Raw genomic sequence first — 21,279 nt, forward strand, 5'->3', positions numbered from 1 at the left:
CTAAACTGTCCGGGCACTCTCTTTACTGTGTCGTGTGGAAGCTGTTTTCATCACTCTCTTCCTGTTGGTAAAGGCGTGGTATGTTTTTCTGGTAAAGTTTCGCACAGCACCATCTAGGTTGCCTCCTGCTACTCGTGAAAGGTATTTTTCATCCTGAAAGAGGCCTGCATCCTGTAACTCCTCTTTTCTGAGGGCAATTTTTTGTGGTCCAGGAACAGGGCTATGGAAACAAAAGAAAAGAGGTCATGCAAGATGAATGCCGTTTCCTCTTGAATAGACTAGTAATCTCCCTAACAGACAGCAGTGCCCATTCCCATGTGCAGCTTTGCTCCACGGTAATTTTGTTAAGATTATTAAGCTAAGAATATGCACTGGCCCATATAGCAGAGGCCAGGGAATGAGACGCCCTATCCAGGTACGAGAAAGGAGAAGTTCAATATCAAAATGCAGCATGTTTATGAAACACTCGTTCTATCCAGATCTTTTTGCAGTTGACTCCTAATTATGCTGATCTGGATTCCAGTGGTCCTTCTTCCGAGATCATCAAATACCATGTGCCCCAGCCCCACTCCACTCCACTCCCAGGCACTCGGGACACTTCACCGGGCACCATTGACTCAACTTTGATTAACTCGTGAACATCTTTCTAATATGGACTTCATTAATATCTGTGTGTTCACCACTGGAATCGCAAGGGTCCAGGAGAGTGCCGATGAAGACAGGAATGCCACGCCTTCCCTCTCAGCCTTCCGCCATTGGTCACCCACCCATCCTTCCAGATGCCTGCTGTCTGTTTTCCGGGGCACTGTGTTGGGCACAGGGAGGAAGTGTGGCTCAGTCTGGCAGGCACATACTTTGCCTGTGAGGAGTGCAGAACCCAGCAGTAATTCATGACCCTGAAAGCCATGCACGCCAGGAGAGGCAATCTCGGGGTCTCAGAAGCCCACCAATGCTGTCACGTCTGCAGGGACCCTCCACGGGCTTTTGACATTGTTGATGTGGAAGGGTCACCCATCCTCCTCTCTGCTAGGGGCTGCTGCTGGATCCGGAATGCTGGAGACATGCAGCCTTTGTGTTGGCAGGACAACACGTGACTCACTGAAAGTTCTAGAATGTCCAGTAGAGCCTGAGCCAGTATCCTGTGGCGTGGCACTTACTAACCACATGTCCCAGCGGTCAGCATATCGGCCTTGCTTTGGGCAAGCCTGCTGCCGGGCCCTCTCCAAACCAGTGAAGACCAGTGATGTCGGGGTCTTTTGAAGTGACACCACTTTTAACTCCTACAGGTGGCCCTGGGGCCCAGTGATGTTGGTTTGAAGACTCCTGTGCACCTGATTCAGTCTTTGTGGTCACTTACTATGCATCTGAGCGCTGGACAATCAATAAGGATGACAGAAAAAGGATTGGCGCCTTGGAATTGTTCGAGAAGAGCACTGAGCGTCTCCTGGCCGGCCTGAAGTGCAGATACACATGGGGAAGGTGCAGCTGGAAAGGTCCTGAGGGGCTAGGAGGTGAGACTTCGGCTCCCGTAGTTTGGATATGTTGCTGGGAAGAGGCCATTCCTTGGGAAGAGACATCACGCTTGGGAAGGAGGTGGGCTGGTGAGCGAGAGGAAGACTCCCCAGGAGGTGGACTGACGCGGTGACTGCAGCAGTGGGATTGATGTCTCAGAGATGCAGAGGAGGCACAGGTTAGTGCAGGGTTCAGGTCTGTTGTCTGTAGGGTCGCTCTGAGTCACCCCATCAGCACTTAACAACAACAGTCACCATGTGTGGCTTTAGCACTTGAAAAGCATTTTCAGTGTCATTTGAGCTGGTTCAGATACCCACACCCGGCCAGTGAGTGACTGCTGTGTTGACCAGCCCTGGAAGAAGCTGCAGACGACTCACTTCATAGGGACGTGGTACAAAGACCAATGGTCCGAACACATGCTTCTCCAGCCCTGCGGCTTGGGAACAGCACAGTGGGGAAGTGGTCCTGTGTCCCCAGTGGTAAAAGCAAGAGTCCTGCTGGCAGGGTGGTGGTTGGGCTGCTCCACTCAGTCACCATGTTCTGAACCCACCACCTGGTCCACATGAGAACACACGGCAAGAGCCGGTCCTGGGGATCTGAGGGCGCGGATCTCCTGTTCTGTCCTTGCTTTTAGGTCCCGTCAAGTTGAGCGTGACGCGTGATGAGCCGGTGAACAGCAGACCTGAGCCCGGCCGCACCCTGCGCCCTCCTCACCAGCTGACCTGCTGGAGCCCACGGCTGCAGTCACTGTGCCAGTCCCCCTGGTTGAAGGTCCCCCCACCTTCCCAAGCATAATCTCCTGTCCTAGAAGGTAGCAATGAGCGGAAGCCAGTCAGTGAGGGTTTGTTGTGTTACGAACAACGGTGGAGCCTCCCGCCTCTCCCTTTAGTCTCTTCTGTCTCCTGGAGACTGAGGTGCGCAGAAGTACAGGTCAGCGGCAGATCTGGGCCTATCCAAAATAGATTATAACCAAAAATTGGTCAGAACCAATCTTTAGGGGGGGTTACCAAGTCCATTATTCCTTCCGCTGAGAACGGTGTTAACGATCTTTAGAACGAGGAAGGCAGCTGGCCTGGGACAAGGTGGTACAGTCAGATACAGTCAGGGTTAGCTACTGGTCCAGTCAGGGTTAGAAGGCCTGGTACAGGACAGGCTCGTCATAAATACAGAATGAGGCCCTGGTGGGCCTGGTGGCTCCAGAAGAGAGGGGTTTGTCAAAATCACCAAGCCTCTGCTGTGGGCTCAGTGGAGGGTCAGAGGGGATGGGAGAGCCATCGAATCACAGACCAGGGGGCAGTGGCGATGTTCACTATGGTCACTTCTTCAGAGAGACCTTTCCTGCTTCCTCAGCGATAACAGTCTGACCTCTAACATCACATGTTCTGTCCTCATCCTCTGTAGAGGGGCAGGGTGAAGGAGACGTCCACCAACCTAGATGCCATGGACATTCACGTCTCCATGCATTGTGTACTTTATGTCTGAGCGCTGACCATCTGTGTTTGTCAGAGATGTGCTAACGTGACCAGCAACCCTCTTCTGGTTACCACGGACAGCAGCCGTGATTACATTCCAGTGAGAATACCATTTGCTCATGGTTTTGTTGGGTCCCATCGAGTCAGAACTGACTCATAGCTGACCTCTGGTGAGTTTTCAACGACAGTTAATCACCTGGGAGGAGATTGTTATCCTCCCACGGAGAAGCTGGTGGATTTGACGTGTGCCTTCAGGATTGTAATTTCTCACCATGAGGCCACCAGAGCTCCCACATGATATGTCAAACTCTGAGAGAAATGGGAATTCCAGAACACTTAATTGTGCTTATGCAAAACCTATACTTGGACCAGGAAGCAGTTGTCAGAACAAAGCAAGGAAATGGCATGTTTCAAAATCTGGAAGGGTGTACGCCAGGGATGTGTCCTATCTCCATACCTTTCCAGTCTTTATACAGAACAGATTATCCAGGAGGCTGGGCTCTATGAGGAGAAATGTGGCATCAGGATTGGAGGAAGACTCATCAATAGTCTGCGTTATGCAGATGTCACAACTCTGCTCGCTGAAATTGAGGAGGACCTGAAGCGCTTGCTGTAGAAGGTCAAGGACTTAAGACTTCAATATGGATTGAAGCTCAATATAAAAAAAGCAGAGATTCTCACCACTGGGCCAATTGGCAGCATAATGATAGTGAAGAGATAAACAGCTTTAGTTTGCTTGGCTCCACAATCAACACTCTTGGTACCAGCATCCAGGAAATTAAAAGAAGTATCTCATTGAGAAAGTCTGCAGTCAGAGACCTCTCCAGAGTACTGAAGATCAACAGTGTCACTCTGGAGATTAAGGTACACCTGATACAGGCCATGGTCTTTGCAATCACTTGCTAGGTGTCAGAGAGCTGGACAGTGAGTGACTAGGGATGATAGAAGGAGAGTTGATGCCTTTGAGCTGTGGTGCTGGAAAAGAGTGTTGAATATACCATGGACTGCCAGGAGAACAAACAGGTTCGACCTGGAAAGGGTGAAGCCAGGCTGCTCCTTGGAGGCAAGGATTCTGAAGCTTTGTTTGACATACTTTGGGCATGTTGCAAGGAAGGACCAGTCCTTGGAGAAGGACTTCATGCTTGGGAGGGTAGAGGGACAGCACAGGAGAGGAAGATCCTCGATGAGATGGATTGACTCAGCAACTGGGGTAATCGGGATGGGTGTGTCAGAGACAGTGCGATTGGCACAGGATAGAGCAGGGTTTAGGGCTGTTGCACATAGGGTTGCTATGAGTCTCAGGCAACTTGATGGCACAGAACAACAACTCTTAGATTTTTGTAATAGAGTTGTTGTTGTCTGCAGGGAGTGCCAGGGCTGCTGGCTGGCTTGCTCCCTCTGGCCTTTGCCTCTTGGAGGCGAGTTTCCGCAGGCTCTGTGCTCCCCAAGCGTTTCTGCACCGAGCTTCCAGGCGCCCTCAGCAGGGGGAGCCCCAGCCCTGGGCTGTCTGAGGCCTGACTTCAGCCAGTGTTTGCTGCTGGACAGCTCCCGAGCCTGGAGCCAAGGAGGGAGACTCCAGAGGGTAGCTTCTCAGAGCTTCTGACACTGGGCTTCTGGACTGGGAGAAGGCGCCTTCGGCCCCACCACCATCAGAGACAGACACAGACACACACACAGACACACACAGACGAGCAGTGGGTGCCTTTCTCCTGCCCCCTCCCCATGAGCATTGGATGTCCTTCTGCTCCACCACCATCAGACACACGTACACCTCCATACACTTCCTCCCTCCCTCTCTCTCTCCCTCTCTGTCATGAGCAGTCACTGTGGTGAGTGCTGATTGTGGAGTCAGGTAAAATGAAATGGTTGGATTCAGTCTTTTCTCCATCACGATATTACTTGTTGGCCCAGTAGTGAGCATTTTTGTTTTCTTGATGTTGGAATGTAATCCATATTGAAGGCTGCAGACCTTGACCTTCTGCAGCAAGTGCTTCAGCTCCTCTCATTTTCAGCAAGCAGGGTTGTGTCATCTGCATGATGCAGGCGATTGATGGGTCTTCCTCCTCCTGATGCCACATTCCTCTTCATAGAGTCCAGTTTCTCCAATGATTTGCTCAGACAGATCGAATGGATGTGGAGAGAGGATGCAGCTCTGACACACTTTTTCCCTGATTTTAAGCAACGTAATGTACATGGGGTCGCTATGAGTCGCAAGCGACTCGACGGCACGTAACAACAACGACAACAACAGTGCTCCCTCGCTCTGCTCAGACAACAGCATTTTGGTCCTACATATAGAGGTTTTGCCTAAGTACCATTACGTGTTCTGGGATTCCTATTCTTCTCAATTTTATAATAACAGTCTGCTCCACAAAGTCAATAAAACAAACGTCGTTCTGGTGTTTCTGCTTCCAGTCAAGACCCGTCCGATCAGCAGTCAGCAGTGATAACGCACATGCCGAACCCAGCTTGAGTTTTGGGTGTACTGATGTACTCGGCATTTAAAAACTATTTTTTCAGCAGGATTTTACTCATATGTGATATTCACATTATTTAATTCTTTCACATTCTTTTGGATCCTATTTCTTGGGAATGAGAACAAATAAGGATCTTTTTTTTTTTTTTTTTTTTTGCAGTGTTTGGCCAGGTAGCTGTCTTCCAGATTTCTCGGCACAGAGGGTGAGCACGCCCAGAGCCGCACCTGCCTGCTCAATCATTTCACTCGACACCTCACTGGTTCCTGGGTGCTTATTTTTTTGTCAGGGCAGCTTGAACTTCTTCCTTTGTTACCATTGGGTCTAGATCATCTGCTGCTTCCTGAGACAGTCTGTGCCGGCCAGTTCTTGGTACAGTGACTGTGTACTCCCTCCATGTTTTTTTATTTTATTTTAATTTTTTTTATGCTTCCCGCATTATTCAGCCCATATTATTTTACCCGTCATGCTTCAGTACTGCAGCTCGAGCCTCGAATCTGCTCTTCAATCCTTCAGCGTGAGAACACTCAGCGTGCTCTTCCCTTTTGATTGTCTAATTTCAGCTCTTTGCACATTTTGTTATAATATTTCGCTTTTTCTTCTCAGTCCCCTTTGAATTCTTCTATTCACACATCTCTTCCCTTTGTTTTGGCCTCTCTGGACAATGACTAAGGATGACAGAAGAACAGATGTCTTTGAGTTGCGGTGCTAGAAAATAGTGTTGCCTATACCGTGGACACCAAGAAAAACAAACAGGTCTGTCTTGAGAAGGAAACCAAGTTGCTCCTTGGAGACAAGGATTCTGAAGCTCCATCTTACAGACTTTGGGCATGTTGCCAGGAGGGACCAGTCCTTGTGGAAGGACATCACGTTTGGAAGGGTGGAGGGACAGCCAGGAGAGGAAGAGCCAGGATGAGATGGATTGACACAGTACCTGGGACAGTGGTGGAGGGTGCGTAGGAGACAGTGAGACTGGCTCAGGACAGGACAGGGTTCAGGGTTGTCGTCCATTGGGTCACTGTGAGCTGTAGTAGACTGGACGGCAGGGAGAAGCATGGGCAGTCTCCTCCCGTGTGGTTTACAGCCTCTGAGAGCCCAGGGACGGTCAGGTGTACGTGTGCGCCCTGGAGCCGGAATCCCCACTGGTTCTGACTCAGTGTCACGTAATGACAACAACAGCAGCTTATTTAAATACCGTTAGCAAGAGCTTCTACCTCAATAGTGTGGGCGAGGATGACGCTGAGGAAGGAATGAACGACGAGGATACATGCCCCAGGTCAGACCCCACGGACTTACCTCTGGAAGCTTCGCAGCGGCTGCCTCGGCTCCGTGGAGCTGAGCTCTGTGGCGCTGAGCTGACTGCATTTGGCTTTGAGGGTTAGTGGTGGGTATTTGTTGATGGCACCTGGGAAGAGAGGGGTCTCGGTCATGGCTGTGAACATTCTGCAAATGTGCTTGGTCTGCTAAAGCCCCTTACCGTTCTCAGCACCCCTCAGAGGAAGAGGCGACTCGGTGGCCGTCCAGATGGAGGCCCATGTCCCTGCTTCCAGAGGGGACTCTAGATCTGAGATTAGAACAGGTGTCTCTGCTCGATTTACTGGGAGAAAAGTTGGCTTATTTTCCATTAAGATGCCCTTGGCCACTAACGTCAGATATCAGAGGGGAGGCCGGGAGCCGCCCTGAGCCTCAGACCTTTCACTGCCGTGAACTCATCAGGACAGTGTTTCATTTCCTTCTGTGCAGGAACAGGGCCCAGAGGAGAAGGGAGCCTCCTGCGGGCTTCGCGTCGGCAGTGACAGTGACTGTGTACCTCTGGCCTGACCCACGGCCGTCTGCACTCAGAAGTGGGTCCACCAAATGAATTTCTCCAAATAATACCACATGCCTCTTCCGTTTGCCAGTTTAAAGCCCATTTTTGATAGAGACCCTTAAGAAATGCAGTCCCCACGTCCTTGCAGCATGAAGTAGGACAGACTTGTTAAACAGGCCTGAGTCTCTTCCTGGAGAGCTAGTGGTGTTCCAAGGAGCAAGCTTCCTGAGCCCTGGGGCTGGCTGCAGGGCATAACGTGCCAGGCTGTTAACTGTGAGGTTGGCGGTTCAAAATTACCAGTTGCTCTGCGGGAGAAAGCTAGGCAGCATTCTGTAAAGATTTGCCGCCTGGAAGCCGGACGGAGGCTCGCTGGGAGGGAGGCTCAGCTCGGCCGCAGTGAGTGGCCTGTTGTCGGCAGGATTCTTCCAGGCATGAGTAGTTCAGGCTGCACGGAGCCGCCACACCGGGCAGGACGGTGAGCTTCTAGAAAGCACGGCCGTCACCTCGCCTTTCGCACAGCTGGCTTCTCCTGATCGTGCCCAGACGTCAGGCTGTGCGTCAGTGTCCTTGCTTCTCGTCATCGACTGCTCATCCTGATGTGGACCAGGCTTGGCAAACAGGTGCAGCAGCGTGTGAACAGAGCGGCAGCCACTTACGAGGGACTCACTGCGGAATCCCGGGGGGCCGGCCGGGCCAAGTCGGCTCTTCACTCCTGGGTGCTCATGCCTGGACCGGTCAGCGGGGGTGCCTCGGAGTGTGCCATGCTGAGCAGGCAGGGGGCTGCCCACCTGCCAAGGAGTTACGTGTGCTTTCCTGGGACGGTGCCAAGCTCAGTTTTTTGATTGATTGATTGATTTCCTGTAGTTTTATGGATTTTCCCCCCCTCCAACTTTATTTTATTGTGAATTTAACAAAGTTTACAGCTTTGTTCTGATCCCAGAAGTACAGCCCACGTTTCCCTTCTCTTCCTCTTCTCATATGAACACAAGTTACACGATTGCTGCACCATAATAAACCATTACAGAGACGGCGAAGGTTTCCCCGGGCTGTCCTCTCATTCTGACGGGAAAAATGGCATCGGCTAAGCCTTTAAACTTGGCTGTCAGAACCTAGAAAAGTCTCCTCGGGGACTGTTCATTTGAGCTTTCTGTGATTCTCTCCTCGGCTTTACGGCCGGGTTTTCATCCTGTAGCTGAGCAGTGACCTCAGTGACCTCACTGATCCCGACCACAGATGGTTGGACAGCTGCCTGCCCGGGTGTCTCCACATAGTCCCAGGCCCAGAGGGGGAGATGCTGGGCGTCAGCCCCCCCCCCCCCCAGCTTCCCACTGTTACCTGTGCTCCTTTCTGGTGTTGCTGTTACTGTCGTCTGTCACCAAGTCAACTGTGACTTGTCCTGACCCCACGCACAGCCCTGGACCCTGCCCTGTCCAGCGCCATCCTCGCCGACGGCTGGTCTGCAGCCCAGGGTGGCAGTCACCCTGTCACTCCTCCCTGTGGAGGGGCTTCCTCTCGTTCTTGGACGCCCCACCTTTCCCACCACGATGCCTTTCCCAAGGACTAGCCCCTCCTGACCACATGCCCAAAGCACCCTACAAACTAGAGAAGAGGTTTCTAGGGCCCACGTGGGTTTGCCAACTTTGTTGTGGGCACACCACAGACCCCCACACCGCACAGTGACAGACCAACTCCGGTCACTTACGTCGGACCGACTGCAGGAAGGACCTGATGAAGTTGACGCTGTACTGGTGGTCCGGCTTGTGGACCCGGCCCAACTGGACCAGGTGGTGGTCCACGGGGCTGCTGGCCAGCGCGTCCAGCTCCGAGCTGCTCCAGGCGGGGCCCAGCGACAGCACGAAGAGGACGAAGCCCTGGCACTTGGCCCGCAGGGCCTCGCTCCTCAGGGCCTCCCGGTCCAGCGGGCTGGTCTCCCCTGCTGACAGGACAAACAGGACCTTGTTCCTCCTCGGGTTGGGGGTGCCCGAGAAGACGTTGTCCAGGGTCCACCGCAGGGCATGGCCCACGAAGGCGTCCCCGCCGGGCTGCTGCGTGGCCTGCTCCAGGTGACGCCGCATCAGGCGTCGGCTGCCGTAGGTGGTGAGGTTGAACTCGGGCTGCACCGGGCTGCGGGCGCCCTGGGGCACGAAGCCGCGGGGGGCATGGCTCAGCACGGCCACCCGGTCCCCAGAGGCCGAAGTCAGGGGCTCAGGGCTGACCTCGAAGTGCTCCAGCAGGGCCCCCGCCAGGCGCCTCATGTCATCGAAGTCGGCGTGGGCCACATGCCGGGAGCCGTCCAACAGGAAGGCCGCGTCCATGTAGGCCTGCATGGGGCCCAGCCTGGCCCGCTCACAGGAAGGGTCCGGTCTGCAGACATCTGCCAACGAAAAGTCATGGGGTCACCAGACAGCCAAGCAGAGACAGCATCCCACAGGCCTGGCCGCACGCCCTTTGACTAAAAACCCAGAAAACCTCCAAAGGATCAAACTTGTAGCTGGCCCTCCGGCAGGTTTCAGGGGCCGTAAACCCCACAGCTCCGCCTCGGGGTTTGAATCCAGCTGCTCTGCAGGAGAAATATGGGCCATCGACTCCCACCGCCTGCTGGAGGGTCAGCTATGGCTCGGTCCTGACTCGATAGCACACAACAACAACAAATTGCACAGAGGAGACTGCCCCGCTCTCTCCCACGGAACTGCTGGTGGATTTGAACAGCCTGCCTTTGGGTTGGCAGTGCAGTTCTTTACCACTAGACCACCAGAGCCCACTCCAAACCACCATGAGAACTAATGCTTTCTCCATATTGACAACATGCAGGTTAAACCCACCCTGACCAGAAGGTGGGAGGCCATTCCTTCAAAAATGCCCATCTCATTTAGAAAGGAATGTGTAGCAGAAAAAGGAGGAAGTGGATTTTATTGAATATTTATAGGAGATTGTCCAAATCCTGCTTATTTTATAGAAGAAAATGTAGCCAGGGAGCAAAGGCTTTTAGCCAAGGACACCCCAGGACTTCCAGGTGCTTTTGCACATGAAGTTGTGCTCTGATGGGCCAGGGCCCTGGGGATGGCAGTGGGAAGGCCCCTTGGGTGGCTGAATGCAGACACTGTCTCTGTCACAGCCATGCTGTGTACCCCTGCAACCCCTGGCAAGCCACTGCTGGAGGCCCTGTCTGTCACAGCCATGCTCTGTACCCCTTCCACCCCCTGTCAAGCCACAGCTGGGCCCCAGAGCTGCACAGGCCCTGAGCAACAGGCCCTGAGCAAGGTGAACTCTCATTGTCCCAGGCCCCATCCTGGGCTGGCGTTCTAGAATCCTAGGCTTTCACCCCTAAAGTTAACCAAGGCTGAGGGCGAGAAGGGCCTTGTTAGGAACTGAAGAAGGAGAAATAGAACACGCTGTGTGTGCACTGCCAGTTCTTGGATGAGGCAAGAGCCCCATAAAATGCCACTGGATGAGAGAGAAGTGGGCTGAGTGTAGGTCCTGGGGGTGCAGCAGACGCCTCAGCTCCAGTCTGGCCCAGGCTCACAAACTGGCTGCGGACAGGTGAGGTTTCTCATGTGGACACTCAACGTCACGGCCATGGACATGGACAGATAACAGAGCGGCCACCTGTGTGCATGGCTCTTCAGAAAACCAGAGACAGCGGGCTGCCCAGTGCTTGGTCCTGTGGACATTTCAGTTGCAGGGAACGGGGAGCGGCAGCCAAAGTTTCTTCCATTATACGCCGAAGAGACTACACACGAGTTGGAGGCAGGACGTGGAGCCAGGGTCTCTCCACAGTCACACGGACGTGACTCTGTCCCCGCAGAGTGTCCTGAGGGACAGTGTGAGGGAGCAGATACAGACTCTCAGCGTCAGCGGACCCCCACAGTCCCCCAGGGCATGGCTCGCACCTCCACTGCCTCGGAAAGTCCCAGCACGGAAACCCACCCCGTGAGCCTCAGGGACGGGAGATGGTGGCTTAGAGAGAAAGGGGTGCGAGTTCTGAGAAGACAGGAAATCTGCCTCCCCCCCGGAGCTGCTACCTCGCTGTGGCGGCCGCTCACGGGGCACAGATGAGCATCTCACCAGGCCATGGGGAGAGGAGAGGAACTAGCCGCTTTAGTTAGGCCACACGGGAGTTTCGGGGAGCAGAAATACGGGGCTTCCATTACCTCACAGGGCTCTGGTAGCCTAGGAGGTAAGGAATTGTGCTGCCAACCCAGAGGCATGTGGTTTGAATCCAGCAGCTGCTTCGTGGGAGAAAATGGGTGATATATAATTTACAGAGTCTGGAAAGCTTCTGGGAGTTCAGCTACTCATCTGCACACACCCAACCAACTAGCCCGGGAGTTCAGGCCGTTTGGAGCCTGCCTTCTTGGTTTTAACTGGGCTGTGAGCCCCAGAGCATATGATTCTGTGCCTTCAAGCCCCATCTTCCTAAGGGCAAGGTTCCCGTCTGTTACCCAGAAGGCAACAGCATGTGGCCTCCAGCCAGGGTCTACATGACGCCCACTGGCCATCGCAGTCACTTCTGCGCATGTCATAGCTGTTACTGGTACTCGTGGCCACCGAGGCCATCATCCTATGGCCACCCCACGTGTACCAGAGTAGAACTGTGCTCCTGGGGTTTTCAGTGGTTCAGTCGTGGGCAGTAGATGCCCAGTGTTGGGTGAAAATCAAGCTTCCAAGCAGCGTTTCAGTGAGCTGGGCACATCCGCTGCTGGGACCGCCCAGGAACTTCTCAAAACCATGACAGCACTGGAAGAGAAGGCCCCAGTCCAGTCGTGGGGCTCGCCCTGTGGGTCCTGTTCAAGTGCAGACAAGGCATCTGTGTTGGCATTTGGCCATCCGTGCTGCAGCTTGTCAATGGAAAAGGTGGGAATATGGGTCAGTTTTATTTCAACAGCACTGAAGAATATTCCTGAGCAGACAGGGAGGTGTGCTGAATTTCTGTCAAGCATGTCTTGGAGGCGATGAACACAGAGGTTTGGGAAAACATACTTTACAGCAGGTGACACTGGGCAGTGAGAGCTTTCCTGAAATCCTTACAGCTTCCTGGGCGCTTTGCTCGGTGCACTTCGCACCCACGTGGTTGGGCTCCACAGACCAGTCATGACTGCAGCTGCCACAGTCTCCCCTTTTCTGGCACCCCCGAGTTTGTTACTGCGCGATGCTAAGTGTCAGTGATGGGTACAATTGACAGTAGCTTTTCTTTTTACTGCTTTTGTAAATGCAAAGCATTGGGTAATGTGATGCTGGAGAAATGAGACTGTGTAGGAGACCTGGACAAGCCTTCTCAGTGACCCTCCCCGCCGAGCCGAGACAGTCCGTCTGTGGAAGCTGTGTCATGGGGTGAGCCCGCTGCCACGTTCCCGCTGTCTTGGCCAGCAATGACTCACCGCTCTAAGGGTCCTGCCTGAAAGAGGCTCCCCCAGGGGGTCTTACCATAGCAGAAAGTACAGCGCCGGAGTCCTTCGAGTGCTGGCGCCAAGTCAGCTCCAGCCGGGACCATGATGACTTGGAACGTGCCAGTGTCGTCGATCTGCAAGCAGCAGAAGCAAGAGAAAAAGCAGCTTAGTGGGGGCTGCAGAAACCCTCCAGGACTGCTCGGGGAATGGACATCTGCCACAGGCAAGGCTGGGAAGGTCATGGTCAGCACAGAGGGTCAGGGAGGCGACGAGGTTAAACCCCAGTGGACTCCTTAGCTGTATGACCAGTTAACTTCACTTGTGTTTCCTCACTTGTGGTGATGGTGTTAGGTGCTGTCAATTTCGCTAGTACAGTGACCCTGTGACCACCAGACTGGAGCCCTGTCCTACCCTGTGTCACCCTCACTGTCTGTGATACGCCAAGCCCGTTATGGTCCCTGTGTCATTCTGCCGAAGGTCTTGCTCTCTCTGGCCCCCTGCCTTTCCCAGCAGGAGAAGGACTGACAAGATGCCCATGAGATGAAGTGTCCCTGTCCTCGCCTCTAAGGAGCAGTCTGGTTGTGTTTCCTCCACGACAGACTTGTTTGTTCTCTTGGCCATCTGTGGATGGACACTCAGCCCTCTGTTCCAGCGCCACGGTCAAAGGCACTGATTCTTCTGTCATTTTTGTTTGTTTTTCAGAGCTCAGGTGCATAGGAAGCACTTGCCAATACCATGGCTTGGAACAGGTCTCATTTGTAAAACAGGGTTACTACTAACCAATCAAAATCCACTGCCATCAAGTCGCTTCTAACCATGGTGACCGTGTGTGCAGGGCAGAGCCGCCACCAGGGTGTCCTTGGGGAGGATTGCCCGGCCTCCCGTGGTGCCAGTGGGGAGGCCTAAGCTGCCAACCTGTAGTTTATTAGTAAAGGGCAAACCATTGGCTCCACCCGGCGATCATAATACTTCGTGAAGAACACTGAGTATACCTGGCCTGCCACAGAACACACAGATCTGTCTTAGAAGGACAAGCAGATTTTCCCAAGCTGGCCCCAGCACTGCGGCCCCACAAAGAAGGCAGGTGAGAAGGGCCGCTCAGCTGCCGATGGAGAAGTGACCAGAGTCCACCACCAGCTCCACAAGCATGTCCATCGAGGGGGCTTTAAGCAGTGTGCCCCTCGGGCACTCGAGGAGTTGCAGAGATTTTCCATGAAGCAGATGGGAACACTAGATGTTCACGTTGTCACCAGACCAACAAGCCGTCCGGGCTAAAGGAACATTCCTTAATGTCCCATACCGCACCCATGTACAGTTGCCCAGAAAACGGAATGAGGACGTGGATTCCCCAAACAAGCTGTGTACACTGGTTACCTGCGTGCCTGTCACCACCTTAAAAAAATCTACAGTCAATGTAGGGAGAGAACCGAGAGCTGATTATCAAGTAAAGTTAAAAACTGGCAAGAAAAAGAACAAAGTGCAGCCAGAATGTCCTTTAGAAGCAAGGAGGGTGGGACTCATCGCACGTGGTATTTGGCCATGGTGTGTGGTTTGGGGGCCATCTGAAGGGCTGGTCCCGAGAGAAAGACAGGTTTGGTAAAATAGTCAACTAGAAAAAGGAGGATCCTCAACAAGCGAGATAGGCAGTGTCTGCCCAGCGGGCTCAGGGACAGCACGTGGCCAGAGGATGACACAGGAGCGGGCAGGACGGGACAGTGGGGTGGAAGAGTGAAAGACCCTTCCCCAGGAGAGGTGGTGGGCTCAGGGATGGCAGGACGGGACACTGGACTGGAAGAGTGAAAGACCCTCCCATGGTGGAGGTGGAGGGCTCAGGGACAGCAGGACAGGACACTGGGGGTGGAAGAGTGCAAGACCCTTCCACGGAGAAGGCAATGGGTTCCAGGACAGCAGGACAGGACACTGGGGGTGGAAGAGTGAAAGACCCCCCCCCACACACAGGAGAGGTGCAGAGGAAAGGATGGGGGTGACACAGATGGGGCTTCCTGCGGTGAGATGCGGCACTCTGTGTGCTGGAGACCCTCTTACCATCCACCAACCTTTACCAGACTCTGCAATGTCTCTGATTCTTCATGGAAATGAGTTCTTTGAAGAAATGCTAGTTTCTGTGTTTGAGAGAGGACAGGGGAAAACCGAGGCTGCTCCCCCAGGAAACGTGGGTCAGAGGGCACTGGGCTTCATCTGGACCTTTCTAACAAACGCCCTTTGTGTGCACTTGTGTGCGCTTAAGCTAGCTTGAGCTGCCTTGCGTGACCGTATGTAAAAGTCTTGACTAATAAACCAGCAAAGCAATTAGTCTGCATTACGAACAGCTTTTGATGGATATCTCTGGTCAGTGTTTCACATGAAACAAAGCTTCAGGCCATGTGGGTGGTGGTGAGCGAAGAGAAAGCAAACTCAGCACCAGAGGACATGGCCGGGCCATCTGCAAGGGACAAAACCCGCCACAGCCGTAAACAACCACCATGCGCTGCAAGGAGCTGAGGGAACAGAGACCCCCATTGTTGCCTCAGAGTGGGCGCAGTGTGGAGACCCCAGCTTGCATGCTTGCTCTCCCCTGGCAGTGAGCTTTCCTGTGCGGGAAGTGACTGCGTTTCACAGCAGGAGGCAGGTCCTCCACCTGAGCTGCCATGGCTCTTGCAGACCCCTGTTAGAAAGTCTGCTGTCAGAGCAGGGAGGCCTGTCCTGGAGAGGGGGAACCAGGCTGCTCCCTGGAGGTAAGGACAGTGAGGCTCTGGAGAGGGGAACCAGGCTGCTCCCCAGGGGCAAGGACTGTGAGGCTCCATCTCTCATACTTCGACAGGTTGACAGGAGGGACTAGTCCTTGGAGAAGATGGCATGCTTGGAAGGGTGGAGGGACAGCACAGGAGAGGAAGACCCTGGACGGGATGGATTGACACAGTGCAGTGGGGTAGGTGTATCAGAGACAGTGAGACTGGCTCAGGACAGGGCAGAGTGCAGAGCTTTTGTGCATAGGGTCGCTATGAGTTGCAGTGGGTTTGCTAGCACATAATAACAATAACAACAACAACAATAAATACCTTCGTTTAGAGTCACATTCCTGGAGGACTTGGCCCAGGATTGCTGTGATTTGTCACCTTCTCTTGTGCTTGGCACAGCTACAGTGTGAAGGCTGAGCCATTACTGAATAATTTAGCCTTGACATTTACCACATTTCACCACAATGGTGTCCACCCACAGCAGTGCCGTTGTTCTCATTGACTTGGGTGTATTTGGGGGAGTTCTCAGGGGGGCTTTGCTTCTACCACTCCCACCAAGAAACCTCCCAATCAGTGAAGTTTGGGAAATACAGTTTTACAGATCACACATCCCACAATGTGTCACTGGAACAGCGATGGTAAATTCATCATTGAGAACTTACTGAATCTTAAGCAAGAGGGTTCTTCTCTTAACCTTTGCTCTTACTCACAGTCCAGTGGGTTCAAAGAAGCACCAACTTGGATGAGAGTTTAGCTATAGTCTGCAGGTGGCCAGTATGGGGTACTCAGCAAAGGGTTCTGCATGATACCCTCTGTATTTTCTTCTTTGAGTATTAAAGGACTAAAAAGTTGGTATACTCAAGGAAAAATAAAAAGAATATAATGAATACAAAATGAGGGGACTAAAAAAAATGGACAGTTGTGGTTAAATGCCACCGAGTCATAGACAATTCATAGAGACTCTATGAATGAAAGACCTGAACACTTGCATAACTTTCATCGTTTCTCCAAGTTCATAAGGTTTCTGGAGGCAAGCTATTTCAGAAGTGGATGCCACTCCTGCTTCCAAGCTTGTTTTAATCAGGGAGCTCCACCAAACACTGTCCACTATGAGTAACTATTATCACATTTGACACATCAGTGTTACAGTGTTCAGCTTCACAGCAACCACAGGTTACCTCTGTACAGCAAATGGACAGACCAGTGCTATACCACTTAGAAGAATGTTTGACAAAAACAATTAAAACCAGGCCTGAGGGCCGCAGATTAAAATACCCTACCTTTGGCTCGGTAGCATCACTTTCTGTCCACTAGGCGCACAGAGCTCTCTCTATGGCTCACGGCAATTCCATGAACAACAGATCTAACCCTGTCCCATCCTACGCCATCCCCACTATCCGAGACCCATTCGAGCCGATTGCTACAGTCACCGTATCGATCCATCGTGTTGAGGAACTTCTTCTCTGACCTTCCACTTCTCTCAGTGTAAAAAAGATGACAGTGTAAACCATTAACCGGCTAACAAGTGAGTACAGGTCAGTCCTCTCAGAGTCACCTCAGAAGTGCCTGCCGATCTACACTGGACAAAGCAGCCACTGAAACCCACAGAGCATGGCCCTGCTCTCACACAAGGTCACCCGGAGTCAGAGTCAACAGGTGTTTGAAAGAGACACACGTCTTACAAATTCATTAGCAGAAGAGAGCCACCGTGCGTTAGGAGGCCTCATGCACAGTGGGTACAGAACGCCCAAAATAAAGGACACTGTAACATGCTTTTAGAGGGAAGGTCCCCATCCAGAAGCTGAGCTCAAGATTTCCAGTCAAAGGTGGCCTTCTACTCTAAAAGGAACGGACAGCTCATTACTCAACTTTAACCAACTGCAAGGAATGTCCAAATATGGTCCATCCACTCCCCAGCCTGGCCACTTGTCAGCACAGCGCCCGCTTTCACATCGGACTCTGGACTCAGAGGCAAGTGTGAAAGTCACTGTGGTGAGGAGCAAATTAGGTTAGAAAATAGAACCCCAGAGTGGAGATGCAGGCAGCATTGCTCCTGCAGAGTGTGAAGTCTCTTCTTAAATAGTGAACAAAAGTTCAAGGTCCCCACAGCTAGCACATGGCTAAGTGCTTGACCACTAGCCAAAAACACAGGTGGTTCAGACCCAGCCAGAGGTCCTTCAGGAGATGTCCTGTTCTGGGCACGTGGGGCCGCCCTGAGTCAGTGTCATCTGATGCTTACGGACAAGGATGGTGCAATGTGTTCTCACATACTTTACAACTGTTTTCAGGAGGGCCCAGTCTTTGAGAAAAACACCAACATAACTAAAAAAGGGGGAAGGTCAAGAGCAAGAGAGGAAGGCCCTCACCGAGATGGCCGGGCACAGTGACCGTAACAGTGGACCGGAGCACAGCGGAGAGTGAGAGGGTGGCACAGGACAGGGACAGGCTCGAATCGCAGGAACTCTATGAGGGGACGTGAGCCTGATGAGAACTAACAACAATAACAAAAGCACAACTGAAGGGAGTGGTGCGGTCTCGGCCAAAGCCAAGCGGAGAGGTCGGGGTGCACCTTCCCAGCAATGCCAGGTGCCAGGCTGTAACCTTGGGGCTGTGCCTCCTCTGAGCCCTTCTAGACAAGGATCAACAGCTTCTATTGGTTCTATCAGGGGTCTTTTGTTTTTCTGGGTTACTCTTGGCTGCTCAGAGCCCAGGGCAACACGTGGCATATGTGAATTCTTCACTAGATATTTGTTGGATAAACTAATCCATTTTTTACTCTCCTGCATCAATAGCTCTTTTTCTACCCAAAGTGTGTTTGGGACCCTCACTGCTCAGATTTGTGAGGGCCCATGACCAGCACAACATGGGCTGACCCAGTGACTGTGACAGTGGGCTTGGGCTGGTGGAGACCCTGAGGACGGCACAGGGTAAGGCAAGGGTCACTGCAGTTCATAGGGTCACTGTGAGTGTCGCCAACTCGATGGCACCTAACAACAACAACAACAACAACAACATGGTCAATAACTTGGATCTTTGTTGGTGCTCTTCCGAGTTGAACTAAAAAAATCCAAGCAATTTGGCAGAAAGGGGCACCATTAATCTGTAAGTGGTGGTAGCATTCAAGAATTAAGGGCGATGGGAAAATTTTGAATGCGGATGAAATAATGATTGAACAACATGGTGATATAATGAATGTCACTGAATTGCAAATTTGGATATGGCTTAAATGGAAAATGTTTTGTTACTTGTATATTTATCACAGTAAGACAAAGATACTGATCAAAACGTCTACCAAATCTGACTGCATCACAGGACTTGTGCAGAGACTGTGAGGTTGGTTCAGGACCGGAAAGGCTTCCTTCCTAAGCACACGACCCCCTGGCTGTTGGTGTCTGCTCAGTGGCCCTGACGACAGGTTACTCGCTATGCATGTACCTTTGCGTGGCAGGTAAGCTTACCCCACAACTGCCCTCCGTCATTTGCATCAGAATATAGACTTGTTTCTTGTTCTGTGTCTGTAAAACGAAGATGGGGCTCTCGGCAGAGCGCAGGAGAGAGCGGTAAGGGCCCTCAAGCCACCAACGTCTTGTGTGGGTTTTTTGAGCCACTGCTTCCCCAGGGGACTTCACTTGTATAACCCGTTCCAGTCTTTTCTAGTTTATGTGCATTTTCCTTTCTGATCCTGACACAACAGCCTCTCCATTTGCATAATTCTGAGTTAGTTCGATGAGCTAATAGCAGATTCAGCTCCTTTACAAGCTACACTTCAATGTTATTACAGTGATTGTAGTTCAGCATCCAACAACGGAGCATAATAACAATGGAAGCAACGCCATCATTCCTTACTGCTCCCGGGTGTGAGGCGGGGCGCTCGCCCTACAGCATTCAACCGGCCACCTCAACCCGAGGCTTATGCTCTAAGCATTGTCAGGGAAGGACTGCACTTCAACTCTGGTTATTCAACCACCTTCAGGGAACATTACAGAGCTGGGAAAAGCCTGGTGGTTGTTATGTGTCCTCGAGTTGCTTGCGACTCAGAGCGACCCTATGTACAAGCAGCTCTAAATCCTGCTCTATCCCTTCCCAATCTCATTGTCTCCAACATGCCTACCCCTATTAGCCCTGTGACGGAATCAATCCATCTCATCAAGGGTCTTCCTCTCCTGCGCTGTCCCGCCACCCTCCCAAGCACGATGCCCCTCTCCAAGGACTGGTCCCTCCTTGCAAAAGTCCAAAGTATGTCAGCTGGAGTCTCAGAATCCTTGCCTCCAAGGACCAGCCTGGCTTCACCCTCTCCAGGACGAACTGGTTTGTTCTCCTAGCTGTCCATAGTATATTCAATATTCTTCTCCAGCACCAAAGCTAAAATACATCAATTCTCCTTCTTATCATCCTTAGTCATTGTCCAGCTCTCTGATACATAGCAAGTAATTGCAAAAACTAAGGCCTGGATCAGGCACACCTTAGTCTCCAGACTGATGTCATTGCTCCTCAGTACCTTGGGGAGGTCTCTGACAGCAGACTTTCCCAATGCAATGAGTCTTTTAACTTCCTGGCTGCTGGTACCAAGAGTGCTGATTGTAGAGCCAAGTAAACTAAAGCTGTCAACAAAAGCCTTAGAAGAGTGTTTACACACCCGTGTTTATCCCGGCTTTGTTCGCAATAGCAAAGAGCTGAAAACAACCAAGTGCCCATCAACGAATGGATAGAGAAGCTGTGGTATATTCACATAATGGAATACTATGCAGCATTGAAAAACAAGGAACTCATGAAATATTATGCAAAATGGATGACCGTGGAGGATGTTATGCTGAGTGAAATATCTCCGTCACAAAAGGAAAAATATTGCATAGGGCCACTGTTATAAAACGAGACTGACATCGGGGTTGAGGGAAGACAGAGAAGGAGGGGAGGAATGATGTATACAGCATTAAAACAGATGAGGGAGAGAACTGTTTAAAAGGCATATATGTGTGGGTATTATTGTCATGACAGGAGTCCAGAATGAAGGCTGCACAGTGGAGTGGAGTTGGGGGGAGGGATTATATAACAATGAAACAATTTTTCTTTTACAAAAAGAAGAGTGAATGGGGGTGAAGGGGTGGGCATGGAGAAAAGTGCAACAATGAATGACTGGAAGGAAACCCTAAATTTCTGTAAACCTTCATTAAAATGAAAAATAATAATAAAAAAAGAAGAGTGTTTAATCCTGGTCCTGGGGTTCCAGGGAAGACAGGCAGAAGTCACCTTCAACAGGTGACTGGAGGTGACCCAGGCCCACCTGCATTTAGTCTCCAACAGTAAATCCAGTGCCCCTTCAGAAGGGCCTGCTCCCTCCTAACCTGCTTTTCATGCCACCACCCACCCTGTTCTTGTCATCTGAGGTGCTCTCCTGTCCCCGCATTTAAAGGCAGCGAGTGAGATGCTTTGTTACTTCCTTTCTTGAAATGGAAACTTTTCTAACGGCTGTTAAGAGCACCCCGTGTCTCCTCCTTGGGGTCCTTCCTGGTCTCAACACAAATGAAGAACCAAACTGTACATTCACCTAATGAGACCGTCCTCCCCTCTGTCTGGTTTCATCAAATGTGCTCGCCCGTCAGCATTTCCATTCTCAATTCAGGAAGCTGGAACCAGAGCGACCTCCTCAGATTGCATCTCGTTGTGACTATGTTGTAAAATCATCCGGCTGTTTTTCATGGAATGACTCCCATCACGCCTTCACCCCAGCATGCCCTCACCCCATCACACCCTCACCCCCTCACGCCCTCACCCCATCACGCCCTCACCCCATCACGCTCTCACCCCATCACGCCCTCACCCCATCACGCCCTCACCCCCTCACCCCATCACCCCATCACACCCTCACCCCATCACACCCTCACCCCA

General features: G+C 52.0%; 1 protein-coding gene across 1 annotated transcript in view; it reads right to left on the reverse strand.

The window, feature by feature from the left end:
• The window catches only part of COL6A6 (collagen, type VI, alpha 6), a 118,629-nt gene continuing 97,350 nt past the window's right edge, over positions 1-21,279 (reverse strand). The window contains exons 33-36 of the mRNA XM_006883397.1: positions 12,693-12,789; positions 8,971-9,642; positions 6,755-6,863; positions 1-220 (exon numbers count right to left, since the gene is read on the reverse strand). Of these exons, the coding sequence (XP_006883459.1) occupies positions 1-220; positions 6,755-6,863; positions 8,971-9,642; positions 12,693-12,789 (1,098 nt within the window). The remainder of the gene's footprint in view (positions 221-6,754; positions 6,864-8,970; positions 9,643-12,692; positions 12,790-21,279) is intronic.

The sequence above is a fragment of the Elephantulus edwardii genome, unplaced genomic scaffold (genome assembly GCF_000299155.1).
Source record: "Elephantulus edwardii isolate Elephantulus edwardi_28Jun2011 unplaced genomic scaffold, EleEdw1.0 scaffold00027, whole genome shotgun sequence".
In the NCBI taxonomy this organism is placed as follows: Eukaryota; Metazoa; Chordata; class Mammalia; order Macroscelidea; family Macroscelididae; genus Elephantulus; species Elephantulus edwardii.